General features: G+C 44.7%; 1 protein-coding gene across 2 annotated transcripts in view; it reads right to left on the reverse strand.

Annotated features, from left to right (window-relative positions):
- The window catches only part of UBE4B (ubiquitination factor E4B), a 92,326-nt gene that overhangs the window by 51,229 nt on the left and 25,938 nt on the right, over positions 1–15,159 (reverse strand). Inside the window, exons 2-4 of one of the 2 annotated variants that reach the window (XM_040430792.1) lie at positions 13,398–13,499; positions 8,962–9,088; positions 4,473–4,573 (exon numbers count right to left, since the gene is read on the reverse strand). In XM_040430792.1, the coding sequence (XP_040286726.1) occupies positions 4,473–4,573; positions 8,962–9,088; positions 13,398–13,499 (330 nt within the window). The remainder of the gene's footprint in view (positions 1–4,472; positions 4,574–8,961; positions 9,089–13,397; positions 13,500–15,159) is intronic. The other variant, XM_040430783.1, reaches the window with a different exon arrangement.

The raw sequence follows: 15,159 nt of genomic DNA on the forward strand, positions 1-15,159 counted from the left end.
GATGTAGCAGTGGCCATGTAGTAACAGTGGCCATGGGAGCCCAGGAGGCCTGTAGCAGCGGTGGGAGGGAGGAAGGGGAGGCTGGAGCAGCCTGTCTCACCATACGCTGTCTTCGCCCTCAATCCATCCAGCGGGGTCGCCCCTTCAGCTCCTGGCACCGCAGTGGCAGGAAGCCGGGGGAGGGACTTGGCGTGCGGGCGACCCTGAGCTGGCGGGACGCAGGGGAGCGAGGCTGCCCTGGTCCACCTTGTCTTCTGTGGGGGAGGCGGCAGTGCGGAATTACCGGCACTGGCGCAACTCAACCCCGGGAGAAACAGAGGGGTCTAATGCGCCTCTGTTGTCCCTGTAGGTAGAAAAAAACCGAATTAAAAACAACAAATAACGCAAAAATAAAAAATCATAGGAAAGCAACCCTGCATAAGCAGGGGGTGTCTTGCCTCCTTGGACACTAAGCAAAAACTGGCAGTCTCTTCTCCAGGCTGAAGGGTATAGCTGATGGAGGAGGGGCTTACAGCTTTCACTTAGTGTCACGCCTCCTAGGGAGCAGAGCTATACCCATGGTTTCCTGTGTCCCCCAAGGAATATGGGCGAGAAATTACTGTTTTGGCACAGTTTTTATTTTTTAAAACATTCATCTGACGGTAGAACATGTGCTATTTTTATAGAGCAGGTTGTTTCGGACGCAACAATATCAAATAGGTCTACTTTCTTTGTTTCTGTTTTACATAATAAAACCTTAAAAAAATAAAATAAAAAATTATGTTTTTGTGTCTCCATTTTCTGAACGCCTTATTTTTTTCTGCCGATCGCTCGTATTTTGCAGGAAGAGTTGACTTTTTATTGGTACCATTTTTGGGTACATATGATTTTTTGATCATTCATTATTACACTTTATGGGGCAAGGTGACCAAAGAATTGGTAATTTTGGGACAATTTTTATCTATTTATTTTCCCAGCGTTCACCTCAGGGGTTAGGTCATGTGACATTTTTATAGAGCAGATCGTTACGGACGTGGCAATACCCAATATGTATACTTTTTGTTATTTAAGTTTTACACAATAATAGCATTTAAAAAAAAAAAAAAAAAAAAAAAAAAAAAGAAGGTGTTTTAGTGTCTCCATAGTCTGAGAGCCATAGCTTTTTTTATTTTTTGACCGAATGTCTTAGGTAGGGTCTCCTTTTTTGCGCCTGGAAGTGACTGTTTGATTGGTACTATTTTGGGGGGCATATGCCTTTTTGATCGCTTGGTGTTGCAACTTTTGTGATGTAAGGTGACAAAAATGGCTTCTTTTTTTTTACAGTTTTTATTTGTTACAGTGTTTATCGTACGGAGTATAGAGCCGGCCGTTATAGACGCGGCAATACTCAATATGTGTGTTTTTTCTTTTTAAAATTTTTTATTATAAAATGAGGGGAAAAGGGGCGGTTTTTCTTTTTTTACTTGAAACTAATTTTTTTTTTTTTTTTTTTTTTACTTTATTTCTGACTAACTTTTGGGAGTCTGATCCCCTCTAGCAAGGCATTACAATACATCTGTATTGTAATGCATTGGCTGTTAGTGTGTTACACAGAGTAATACACTAACAGGTTGCCGAGGAGACTGAGGCTGGATCTCCTAGGCACCCATAGAAGGCAGGTCCCAATGCCGTGCAAGGGCTGCCCGATGGGCTCCCTCACCTGCAGCAAACCCCTTCTATGTCGCGGATAGAGCTGAACGCGGCATAGAAGGGGTTATTGCACCGGCGTTGGTGTTTTCACCGATGCTGGTGCATACAGCAGGGGTCTGGCTAACCAGAACAGCTGGTCCCCTGCGCAAAAAACAAGCCCTCTACAGATATAGATGGAACAATAAAAAAAGTTATAGCTCTTGGAAGGCAACGATGGCTGGTCAAATTTGCAACAAAAAAAAATTGAAAAATTTGCAAATTTCAATTTCTCTATTTCTATAATACATATTAATACCTACAAAATGAGTTATTACTTTACATTCCCCATATGTCTACTTCATGTTTGGATCATTTTGGGAATGACATTCAATTTTTGGGGGAGGTTACAATGCTTAGAAGTTTAGAAGCAAATCTTGAACTTTTTCATAAATTTTCAAAAACCCACTTTTCAAGGACCAGTTCAGGTCTGAAATCACTTTGTGAGGCTTACAGAAACCACCCAAAAATGACCCCATTTTACAAACTACACCCCTCAAGGTATTCAAAACTGATTTTACAAACTTTGTTAACCCTTTAGGTGTTCCACAAGAATTAATGGAAAATAGAGATACAATTTAAAAATTTCACTTTTTTGGCAGATTTTCCATTTTAATAATTTTTTTTCCAGTTACAAAGCAAGAGTTAACAGCCAAACAAAACTCAATATTTATGGCTCTGATTCTGTAGTTTACAGAAACACCCCATATGTGGTTGTAAACCGCTGTACGGGCACACAGCAGGGCACAGAAGGAAAGGAATGCCATACGGTTTTTGGAAGGCAGATTTTGCTGGACTGGTTTTTTGACACCATGTCCCATTTGAAGCCCCCCTGGAGTAGAAACTCCAAAAAAGTGACCCCATTTTAGAAACTACGGGATAGGGTGGCAGTTTTGTTGGTACTATTTTAGGGTACATATGATTTTTGGTTGCTCTATGTTACACTTTTTGTGACAAGAAATAGCTGTTTTAGCACCGTTTTTATTTCTTGTTATTTACAACATTCATCTGCAGGTTAGATCATGTGGTATTTTTATAGACCAGGTTGTCACGGACACGGCGATACCTAATATGTATACTTTTTTTTTTATTTATGTAAGTTTTACACAATGATTTCATTTTTGAAAAAAAAATAAAAATCATGTTTTAGTGTTTCTATAGTCAGAGCCAAATTTTTTTCAGTTTTTGGGCGATTATCTTGGGTAGGGTATGATTTTTGCGGGATGAGATGACGGTTAGATTGGTACTATTTTGGGGTGCGTGTGACTTTTTGATCGCTTGCTATTACACTTTTTGTGATGTAAGGTGACCAAAAAATTGCTTTTTTTTTTACACCGTTTTTATTTTTATTTTTTTACGGTATGTAATATTTTTAGAGCCGGTTGATATGGACGCGGCGATACCTAATATGTATACTTTTTTTTATTTATGTAAGTTTTACACAATGATTTCATTTTTGAAACCAAAAAAAAAAATCATGTTTTAGTGTTTCCATATTCTTAGCCATAGTTTTTTTATTTTTTGGGAGATTGTCTCAGGTAGGGGCTAATTTTTTTGCGGGATGAGGTGACTGTTAGATTAGTACTATTTTGGTGGGCATACGCCTTTTTGATCGCTTGCTGTTGTACTTTTTGTGATGTAGGGTGACCAAAAAAAATTGTTTATTTAGCACAGTTTTTATTTTTTTAAGGTGTTCATCTGAGGGGTTAGGTCATGTGATATGTTTATAGCGCCGGTCGATACGGATGCGGCGATACCGAATAAGTCAACTTTTTTTTATTATTTTTTCCCTATTTTTTTTTTTACTTTATTTGGGGAAAATGACGTTTTTGTTTATTTTTACTTGAAACAAAATTTTTTGGGGGGGGAAACTTTATTTTTTCAACTTTATTTTTTGTCCCACTTTGGGACTTCAACTTTTGGGGGTCTAATCCTTTACAATGCATTCCAATACTTCTGTATTGGAATGCATTGGCTGTATGAGTAATACAGTGAGTATTACTCATACAGCTTTTGGCCTGTGAGATCCAGGGGGCTGGATCTCACAGGCTCGTCACTGGAAGGCAGCGCGATGCCTTCCTTAGGCATCGCGCTGCCTTCCATGCCATCGGGTCCCCCCCTACAGCCCCATGGGGACCCGATGCCGCCCGCCGCAACATAAAAAGCCGCAAACCGCAGGTCTGAATTGACCTGCGGTTTGCGACGATCGCTGACACGGGGAAAAGGGGGGGGATGGGTCACAGGTCAGGTTAAGACTAAGAACTTCCGAGTTTGAAACATGTTAACCTGTGGTGGAGGGTGGTGAAGATTGAAGCATGTACTGTTATACCGATCTACAATAAAGACGACCAATACTGACGGATGCTGGAGAATATTCCTTTATTTCTTGGGTCACAGGACCCCCCTGGGCATTGAGCCAAGGTGCCTGCTCAATGACTTGACCAGGCACCTTGTTCCGATTACCGCCCGCCGGCGGTGATCGGAAATACACATGACGTACCGGTACGTCATGTGTCCTTAAGTACCGGGACAACATGGAGTACTGGTACGTCATGTGTCCTGAAGAGGTTAAGGTGCTCAAAGACATAAAATGGGCATTGGACAAACCAAGTGGGGTCATTTCTATTTAGGATCGTATATATTTGATAGATAATTGATATGCTAAGTGGAAAGCCTAAACTCTTGATCAATCTCTTAGTAACAAAAGGCAATGTCGTATACATTATAATTGCAATCAAGTAATATATATTTTATTGGTTGGTGCCTACCTTGGCTGGGTGAGAGCTCCCTGTAACACCAAAGCAGCATGGCAAATACACTGCGACCGAACGTTGCTCAGGAGCTGGCTCACATCTGGCTGACTGCACAACTATAGAATAAAAAAATTAAATAAAAAAAAAACTGACTTAACATATCCTAACATATATATACATAGACCCTGTTGAGTCACATTATTATGACTACTTCCTACTTTTGATGTCGGCGCATAGATCATGAAGAAAGTCCTGTGCGGGGACCTAGCTTGGTGGGTATATAAGGTGTGCTATAGGCGGTCTGCACACATATCCCTTGTTGCTGTCATGGGTAAAAGGGGAGATTTATCAGATGATTATTGGGGATAATTATTGGCTTTCGGGACAAGGGTGACAGTATTTCTGAAACTGCGCAGTTTGGGACCAGTTCTCGTGCTGCTGTGGTGAAAGTGTATCGTGAGTAGACAAATGGTACCATTGTGAATAAGCAATTTGGATACTGTGGAGCACCACGTGCCACTGATGAGAGGTGAATGTCAGCTATGAAGGTGCATGAGGGCGGACCGATGCCACAGTGGAGCAGCTCACTGTAAAATGAACTGGGGGCTACCAGACTTGTGTCTAAAACAGTTCAGCGAACCCTCTTGTGTATGAGGCTCCGAAGCAGACAGATGGCCTCTGCACCTCTGCTAACAAAGTTTCATCAGCAGAAAAGGCTTCACTTTTCACAGCAGTATTGTAATTGGACCTCCACTGACTGTCAAAGGGTTGCCTTCTCCGATGAGTTATGCTCTCTGTTACAGTTACATTGAACAGACGGGTGTGACATGTCAGGCGTGAAACATCTGAGAACAAACACCCTGCAACCATTGCCTGAAGAAAACACACTGGTGGTGGCAGCATTATGGTCTGGGAATGTTTTCAAGGCATTCTCTGGGCCCACTCATCCATGTGAAAGGCACTCTCAACCGATATGGGTATAGGGTTGAGCGATATACCAGTGTCCACAGTATACCGCGGTATTAAGAAACGGCGATATCACAGTTTCCTGATAACCGCAGTGTTTAATGACGTAATAGACATCCACATCATGCCGCCTGCTTAGGCTACTTTCACACTTGCGTTCGGAGCAGATCCGTCTGGTATCTGCACAGACGGATCCGCACCTATAATGCAAACGATGGTATCCGTTCAGAACGGATCCGTCTGCATTATATTTCTGAAAAAAATCGAAGTCTAATTGTTAGTCAGACGGATCCGTCCTGGCTTTGCATTGAAAGTCAATGGGGGACGGATCCGTTTGAAATTGCACCATATTGTGTCAACGTCAAACGGATCCGTCCCGCCAGGCGGACACCAAAACGCTGCAAGCTGCGTTCGGTGTCCGCCTCCTGAGCGGAATGGAGGCGGAACGGAGCCAAACTGAAGCATTCTGAGCGGATCCGCATCCACTCAGAATGCATTGAAGCTGTACGGATCCGTTTGGGGCCGCTTTTGAGAGCCTTCAAACGGAACTCACAAGCGGAACCCCGAACGCAAGTGTGAAAGTAGCCTAACATGTCAGTTCCCGTAGCGGACGCATCCTCCTAGTTCTGAGACCCCCAGGTGCAGGCTGGCTATGTATAGGGAGGTCACGGTGAGTTTGTGGTGCTCAGGGTCCAATTCCTGCTGCGTATAAGGGTGTCGGATAATGGCTGGTGCAGGCGGCTCCTCTGGGCACAGGCGCTGTGCGATCACTGGCCTCTGCCTCCTGCAATACTACCAGCGCGTGGAGGACTGGACGCGGCTGCAAGTGCGGCTTTTTTATTTATTTATTTTTACATTAGACTTTATATATACTTTTACAAACAAGCTGCATGTTAAAGGGTTTCTATCACTTGGTATGACTTAGGGCTCTTTCACACCTGCGTTATTGTCTTCCGGCATAGAGTTCCGTCGTCGGGACTCTATGCCGGAAGAATACTGATCAGGATTATCCTAATGCATTCTGAATGGAGAGTAATCCGTTCAGGATGCATCAGGATGTCTTCAGTTCCGGTACGGAACGTTTTTTGGCCGGAGAAAATACCGCAGCATGCTGCGCTTTTTGCTCCGGCCAAAAATCCTGAAGACTTGCCGCAAGGCCGGATCCGGGATCAATGCCCATTGAAAGGCATTGATCCGGACCCGGCCTTAAGCTAAACGTCGTTTCGGCGCATTGCCGGAGCCGACATTTAGCTTTTTCAGAGTGGTTACCATGGCTGCCGGGACGCTAAAGTCCTGACAGCCATGGTAAGTGTAGCGGGGAGCAGGGGAGCAGCATACTTACCGTCCGTGCGGCTCCCCGGGCGCTCCAGAGTGACGTCAGGGCGCCCCATGCGCATGGATCACGTGATCACATGGATCACGTCATCCATGCGCATGGGGCGCTCTGACGTCATTCTGGAGCGCCCGGGGAGCCGCACGGACTGTAAGTATACCGCTCCCCCGCTCCCCGCTCCTACTATGGCAACCAGGACTTTAATAGCGTCCTGGGTGCCATAGTAACACTGAAAGCATCTGGAAGACGGTTCCGTCTTCAAATGCTTTCAGTACACTTGCGTTGTTACGGATCCGGCAGGCACCTCCGGCAACGGAAGTGCATGCCGGATCCCAACAACGCAAGTGTGAAAGAGGCCATAATTAGCTGTCAGACACTAGCGATCTGCTAGTGTCTGCTCTGGCCAACCATCCTACTATAATCACTTGTGGGGCAGCGGTTTTGCTAAAAAACTAACTTTTATAAATATGCTAATGAGCCTCTAGGTGCTATGTGGGCGTCATTAGCACCTAGAGGCTCCGTCTACCTTCATACACAGCCGCCGCCCAGCGCGTCCCTCCAGCCCGCCCATGTCCTCCTCCGTGTGACGCAGCGGACGAGTTCTCGCGCATGCGCCGTGCGCGGCTGTATTCGGCGCATTTGAGATCTCAGCTCGGAGCGGTCAGACATTCAATGCGCATGCGCCGAATACAGCCGCGCATGCGCATTGAATGTCTGACCGCTCCGAGCTGAGATCTCAAATGCGCCGAATACAGCCGCGCACGGCGCATGCGCGAGAACTCGTCCGCTGCGTCACACGGAGGAGGACATGGGCGGGCTGGAGGGACGCGCTGGGCGGCGGCTGTGTATGAAGGTAGACGGAGCCTCTAGGTGCTAATGACGCCCACATAGCACCTAGAGGCTCATTAGCATATTTATAAAAGTTAGTTTTTTAGCAAAACCGCTGCCCCACAAGTGATTATAGTAGGATGGTTGGCCAGAGCAGACACTAGCAGATCGCTAGTGTCTGACAGCTAATTATGTCATACCAAGTGATAGAAACCCTTTAATGGAGGCTCCACGACCTGCTGCTCAAGTCACTTTGGTTTTATGTGAGGTGAGGTCTGTTATTTTTTCCCCTTTTTTAGAGAGCATTTTTCACATAAAGCCCATCCACAGCTATTGGTCATATCCTGCATAGCAGCCAGAGCACAAGCATCACAGTGCCAGTCTCGGTGCCCCCAAAATAGTGTACATCAAATTAGAAGCATGACAGCATGCAGTATAATATCACCTTGGCCACAGCCGTCCCATGTAGTATAACGTCTCCTTGTGGCTGCCCCCATACAGTATAACGTCTCCTTGTGGCTGCCCCCATACAGTATAACGTCTCCTTGTGGCTGCCCCCATACAGTATAATGTCTCCTTATTATACTGTATGGGGGCAGCCATAAGGAGACATTATACTGTATGGGGGCAGCCATGTCATCTTGTTGCCCCCATAGAGTATAATGTCCCCATACAGTATAATGTCTCTTTGTAGTCCCTATACAGTATAATGTCTCTTTGTAGTCCCCATACAGTATAATGTCTCATTGTGCCCCCAAGTGTTTTTTTTTTCTCTTCTAAATGGGCATTTATCGCGATATAGATCGTTATCGCGATAAATTTTTTAATATCGTTACTGTTGGAATATTTTTTAGATCACCCAACCCTATGTAGTAATCCATCCTTACAGATCACGTACACCCATACATGCTGATTGTCTTACCTGGGGCAGATGGGATCCTCCAGCAAGACAATGCGACATGTTACATGGCTAGAAATGTCCGAAATTGGTTGGAAGAGAATGACCAAAGACTTCCAAGTACTACTCTGGCCACCTAATTATAAAGGCTTGAACCCAACTGATCATCTGTAGGAATACCTCAATCGTTGTGTTCGCTCTATGAATCCTCCCCCACGCACCCTCCAGCAGCTGTGGGATGCACTGCAATCATCATGGCTCCAGATACCTGTGATACCTACCAGGACCTTATGGAGTCACTTCCAGACCCGTCTAGCTGCTGTCCGTGCTGCACACGGCGGTTACACTGGATATTAGCTGGTGGTCATAATAATGGGACTCGATAGTGTATATGTCAACAATAGTATGAGTACAAACATTGCTGCGACCCAGTGGTTGGCTGATCGCGTTTCGGCTCATTTCTTATTATGGAAGTTTACCTTTGGTGCTTTCCTCTCCTCTATTCCCACTCTATCAAAGCACTCAATGAGGTAGTTGAGCATCTCTGTTTCTTTGCAAGTTTCTATTGTGAAGTGATCGCCACAGGACTCTGTACTACTGGTACCACTGCAGGAGAGAGCAGAGACACGATATCAGTTTAATCTCAGGCACCCAAAATCTGCAGCTCCCAATTAACCCAGGATTATCTAGTGCACAAGGTCTAAAACTTGCAGAGTTAACAGTATAAGCTATTCACAGGAAGACAAAAAAAGAAAGTTAGCAAGCACCAAAAGGCCTTAACTAGAACACACCAGGTTTGTTAGGGTTTAGTATTAACAATACACACAGCAGTTTAGTCACCTCCTTCTAGTCTAATGGAAGGATACTGGCAAATCAAAAGCAAGGAGTAAAAGTTTGGGTACCAAAGGTAACAGGAACACAGCTCTACCAGTTTCATGAACTACTGTATCCTAGGCTGCAAGTTTTCTGTAAATAACCAAGGCCGTGGGATGGGAAGTGTCATGATCGAGGACAGAGATCAGCAGCCTCCAGCACTCCAACTGTTCTGAAACTACAACTCCCAGAATCCTCCTTTCACTGCTATGAGAGTTACAAGAATGACCAAGTAATTGTGCATGCTGGGAGTCATAGTTTCACAGCAGCTGGAGTGCAAAAGGACAACCCACCTGGTGAAGTACTACTTGCTGCATGATGGATGAAACGGTCCGTGGTAGTGAAAAGCAACGGAAACTATTTCTGCCATTTGCAACTTCTGTTGCATGGTATCAAACATCCATCTGGATCTAACCTCTAACTAAAACATCATTTCACATTTTCCGTCCAAAATTCTACGCAGATTAATTCTCTGAATATTCTTATATTATTCAATATATGGCGATGCTCAGAGGAAACGGCATACATTCTTATGCAATGAGAGGCACACAGTGAAGGCTGCAGGTAGTCAAAATGTTATCCCTTAAAAGGGGTTGTCCAGTTTCAGGAGGAAACCAAACACACGGGATCCAACTGCAATAAAGGATAGATCATTAGTTACCTGACAGTTCCCACACTGGCTGTAGCAGTAACATCATGTTGACAACATGTGACTGCTACTGCCAATCACAGGCCTTTACAGTGGTCACATGTTGATGACATGACAACACTGCTGCAGCCGGGTAAACAGAGCCCTGCTGGGAGATCCGAATCGGTGGCAGAGGATCTGCTTGGTAATTAATCTATTCTTTACTGCAGGCAGATTACAAGCGCTGTCCAGTTTTCTACTGAAACAGAACTCCTTTTAATTCCATGTTGGAGATTAGTAGTTTTGTGCTTTTGTTAAATTGTATAAAGTAAATACAGACAACGAATTGTACTAAGTGCTAGCCCTATGGAAACAGCCGAGTGGGCTGGCACACCGCTGTTGCTGTAATTCCCATTGTAGCGAATGGCTGCTACGCTGCTTCAAGGGTTTTCTGTCACTAGAATTTTCACTATTAAACTGGCTGACATTAGCGATGTGCTAATGTCAGCTGCACCTAACTATGCTATTCTTGTGATTATTCATGCCCCTGTTACTGCAGAATTCTTACTTTTATAATATGAAAATTAGCCTGTAGGTGCAGGAGGCTCAGTTCGCCCACCTTTTTTAACGCTCTTCTACTCTTGATTGACAGGGCCAGGCAGCATTCACATCCTGCCGGCCCTGTGCGCTAGGGAAATCTCGCGCCGTTCAGTATTCAGCGCAGGCGCGGTGAGGGAAGGATGCTCGCCAGCTGCCAGCTTCCTCACCACGCCTGCACCGAATACTGAACGGCGCGAGATTTCCCCAGCGCACTGAGCGGCAGGAGGTTGCGAACACTGCCAGGCCCTGTCAATCAAGACTTGGACGGCGTGTAATGAGGTAGGAGAACGGAGCCTCTAGGAGCAAGGGCCCCCCCCTGCTCCTAGAGGCTAATTTGCATATTATAAAAAGTAGGAATTCTGCAGTAACAGGGGCATGAATAATCACAAGAATAGCATAGTTAGGTGCAGCTGACATTAGCACATCGCTAATGTCAGCCAGATTAATAGTGAAAATTCGAGTGACAGAAAACCTTTCAGTACCTCCCTAGGGCTTGAGCTTAGTCCAATCTCGCCAAGGAAATTGCAAGGTGGGACAACCCCCTTAAGGCTACCCGCACAAGTTGTAGATTACATGTGTTTTTTCTGGGCAGATTTTTGTGCAGAAAAAAAAAGCATCGCAATACAGCACCGGCAAGAGAACTGACAAATCTCATTTACACTCTGACTGCTGAGCGGATTTTGACATGTGAAACATGTCAATTGTTGGTGTAGATTTTTAATGTGGATTTCACCCTTTGCACTGTAAAAACTGCATTAAAATCTGTAATAAAATCCGTAAGCAACACTGAGTTTTGAAACCAGTCAGCAGGTTTCCTTTAGGCTCTGTGATTTTTTTATTGATTTTTTTCTTCTTCATTTTTCATCTCCACATTTCAAAAGCCATATATTTTTTTTCCAAATCAATATAGCCAAATTAAGGCTTGTTTTATAAGGGCAAGCTGTATTTTTTTTTTATTCCACCATTTTGGGGTACCTCTATTGTACTGCAAAACTGATCAGAAAAAATGTCCTCAATTCCGCCAATGTTGCAGTATTCACTGAGCAGTTTTTTTTTGCTTAATTGCTTAATGTCTTCGGTTTCTGACACCTGTATCTTTTTATTTTTCTGTGAACACTGCTGTGGGAAGGCTCATTTTTTGTAGGGTGAGTTATAGCTTTTAATATTACCATGTTTGGATACATGGAACCTTTTAATCATTTTATTTATTTCTTTTTCTTGAGAGAGGGGCAAGGTGACCAATAAAAAAAAAACAGTTCTGCTCACTTTGTGGGTTAAATAATGGGATCTTTTACTAGATTTGGTTGTTGTAGAGTAGACCCTGATATCAATTATGTTTTTTTTTTACATTTTCTTTGTCCCTTAGGGCTGTTTCACACGAGCGAGTCCATTGCGGGAATCGCGCTCCGTGAGTGTGATCCTCTGATCTGGACTTGCAGGAGCGCACGGCTTTATCATGATTTATAATGCTATGTGTGTCTGCATGGCCTTTTTTCCACAGAATCATAGTGACATAAAGCTGTCAGTATGATTCTGTAGAAATAAGGTCAAGCAGAGACACATAGCATTCTAAATCATGATAATGCCGTGCGCTCCTGCAAGTCCAGAGCAGAGGATCACACTCACGGAGCGCGATTCCCGCAATGGACTCGCTCGTGTGAAACAGCCCTTAGGTGATTTGAACCTGCGATCATTTAATACTCCTGTACTACAGTGCATAGCAATTCTGACAGGCAGGATATAATAGTGGCCAGGAACTGGCAGCCTTCAGAAGGCTTCTGGCAGCCATAGCAACCAACCAGCAATTGCACTTGTGGAGCTGCTGATCGGAGGACGAGGGAATACCCTCGGTCTGATTTCTTACATCCTGCAGTCACTACTGGCCCGTGGCATCTGAGCAGTTAAACTGCTAGGATTAGGGTTATCTTTGATACTGGCAATGAGAGCTGGCTGCCAGCTGTACAATATAGCTGGCACCCGCAAGCAATGGTGAGTGACCAGCTCTTCTGTCTGAGATATCGCTATGACATAGTATTAAAAGGCAAAGAGCATTAACTACCAGCTCTCTACCAGAGCATTAACTAACAGTACGTCAGAGTGGGAAGTCAGAGTATAAAAAAAATAAAAATAAAAAGAAGTCAAGGAAGGTGTTAAAACAATATACTCACCCGTTAAAATCCCCTTTGCTCCAGTGATGCGGTATAGCGTATATACAGAAAGCTTGGCCAGGAAGATGGAACTGAGGCGGATTTGCAGTGCATACCAAAACCGCGGCAATTTACAGTACAGTAGATGTGGATGGGGTTTTCAAAAGCCCACTGACACACGCAACATTTTGCCAAGATCAGCAGTGAAATTATACTACTACATCTGAACTTACCCTTACGATCATGCAGATGTCAGCCACTGAAGCATATCTAGGAATCATACCTCCGCTATCCTGGAGCACAGAATGGCAAATCTACCATTGCTTTTGTCTTCCTCTCAATTAACCAGGACTTGTACATACTGGATAAATGGTTTACTTAGCACCAAGTCACTTAGTTTTCCCAAAAGTTGTGTCTTCAATGCATAGCAGGATCCACCATTATTTCAAGAGATCCGTTACTCACTAATATTTACTGACAACTGCCCCACATCTATGAACAATACTTTCCAGACCAGCTGGTCCATACACTTTTCCAACAGCAATAACGTGGCACCTGCGAGTAGCATGCACAGTTAAATCCACTCATGTGCAAAAACTGCAGTGCAACTGGTACGTGCGAGGGTTAGTGAGCGCTTGGGCAGGTCGACATGCCACGCGGCCAGTACCTGGACCCAAAATGCACACTAGAGAAATCCTCTTCATCGCTCTCCTCGTCACTACTGTTCTCAGCCTCATTGAAGAGGAGGGACAAAGGGTTGTCATAAACACTGGCACAACATGAAAACAGAGTCAGTCAGGGGGCAGGAAAGGTGCACAAAATATAAGGGAGCAGCAAGTTACATCTGGCTGCCTCTATACACATTACTAGAGAGAAGGCTGTATCACCACCATTCAGGAGCCTGGGAAAGCTGGCTGACAAGTCTTGTAAGAGCTACTACGGCAGACATATTGGTTGTTAGCCAGATTTCCAAAGATTTACATTTAAACTTAAAGGGAACCTGTCACCTGGATTTTGTGTATAGAGCTGAGGACATGGGTTGCTAGATGGCCGCTAGCACATCCGCAATACCCAGTCCCCATAGCTCTGTGTGCTTTCATTGCGTAAAAAAAACGATTTGATACATATGCAAATTAACCTGAGATGAGTCCCGTCTCTGACTCATCTCACGTACAGGACTCATCTCAGGGTAATTTGCATATGTATCAAATCGGTTTTTTTACACAATAAAAGCACACAGAGCTATGGGGACTGGGTATTGCGGATGTGCTAGCGGCCATCTAGAAACCCATGTCCTCAGCTCTATACCCAAAATCCAGGTGACAGGTTCCCTTTAAATGATTTTTACTTTAGGAGTAACCACCCTTTAAAGGGATATTTCTATACTACAAACTGATGGCATATCATTGAACCACTGGGTCCCCCCACTGACACTAAGGGCTCATTCACTAAGCCGTTGCTTGGCTGTTCTGGCCATTGGGGGCCGCAATTTGCGGTCCCCAAGGCACAGGCACTATCCGTGCGGTTGCCACGACGCATCCAGACCCATTCAACTTGAAGTGGTCCATGATCTGTCCAAACTTGCGGTGTGGAAGGAATGGACAGAAACCCCATGGAAGCACTCCATAGTGCTTCTGTGCCTCTATTTCGCACAGACCTTCCGGATTGCTTGAATGGGTCCACATCCGGTATGTGTGGGTTTGCGGGCCATGTGAATGAGCCCTAAGAGTGAAGTGCCTGGCCACCTGGCTAGGTAGTAGAACTGTAGCACAGCTTTGTTCCCGGCAGGTAACCCAGAGCACTGTTGTGCGGTGGAGCTTTTATTTAATGGTCTGTGGGAGACCCAGAGTTCGGACCACGCCGAACATGAAGTAATGGTCTATCCTAATGACATGCCACAATTTTATAAAAATGGAAATACCACTAAGATTAGCTTTGTGTTTTCTATTTCATGTACAGCATAACAGAACCACAGAGTGCAGGAATATAATGAAGAGGTCGGGACGGTATCTATACACTAAAGATGTTGTCTGAGTCTTCCTAGGCTAGTGATGTCACATCCATCAGTCAAATGGCCTATGAGCTGCTTAGTCCCATTCAAGTAAATGGAGCGGAGCTATGATACCAAGCGCAGCCGCTATTCAATGGACAGCGCTGTGTTTGGTAAGCTGTCAGGAGGGAGTGGCATGCACCAGAGCTCTGTGGCCTCCTCAAACAACTGATCAGCTGGGGTCCTGGGAGTCGGACCCCCACTGATCAGATACGGATGACCTATATTGCGGATAGGTCATCAATATTGAACTCCCTGAAAACCCCTTTATATGTACAGAACTGGATGTTTCATGATGGCAGTATCTGCTGTAAATACAATTCCGTCACGGGGCAGGCAGCATTCATTGGGCCGAACTGGAAACCCCAGCAAGTAGAGA

The sequence above is a fragment of the Bufo bufo genome, chromosome 1 (assembly GCF_905171765.1).
Source record: "Bufo bufo chromosome 1, aBufBuf1.1, whole genome shotgun sequence".
Classification (NCBI taxonomy): domain Eukaryota; kingdom Metazoa; phylum Chordata; class Amphibia; order Anura; family Bufonidae; genus Bufo; species Bufo bufo.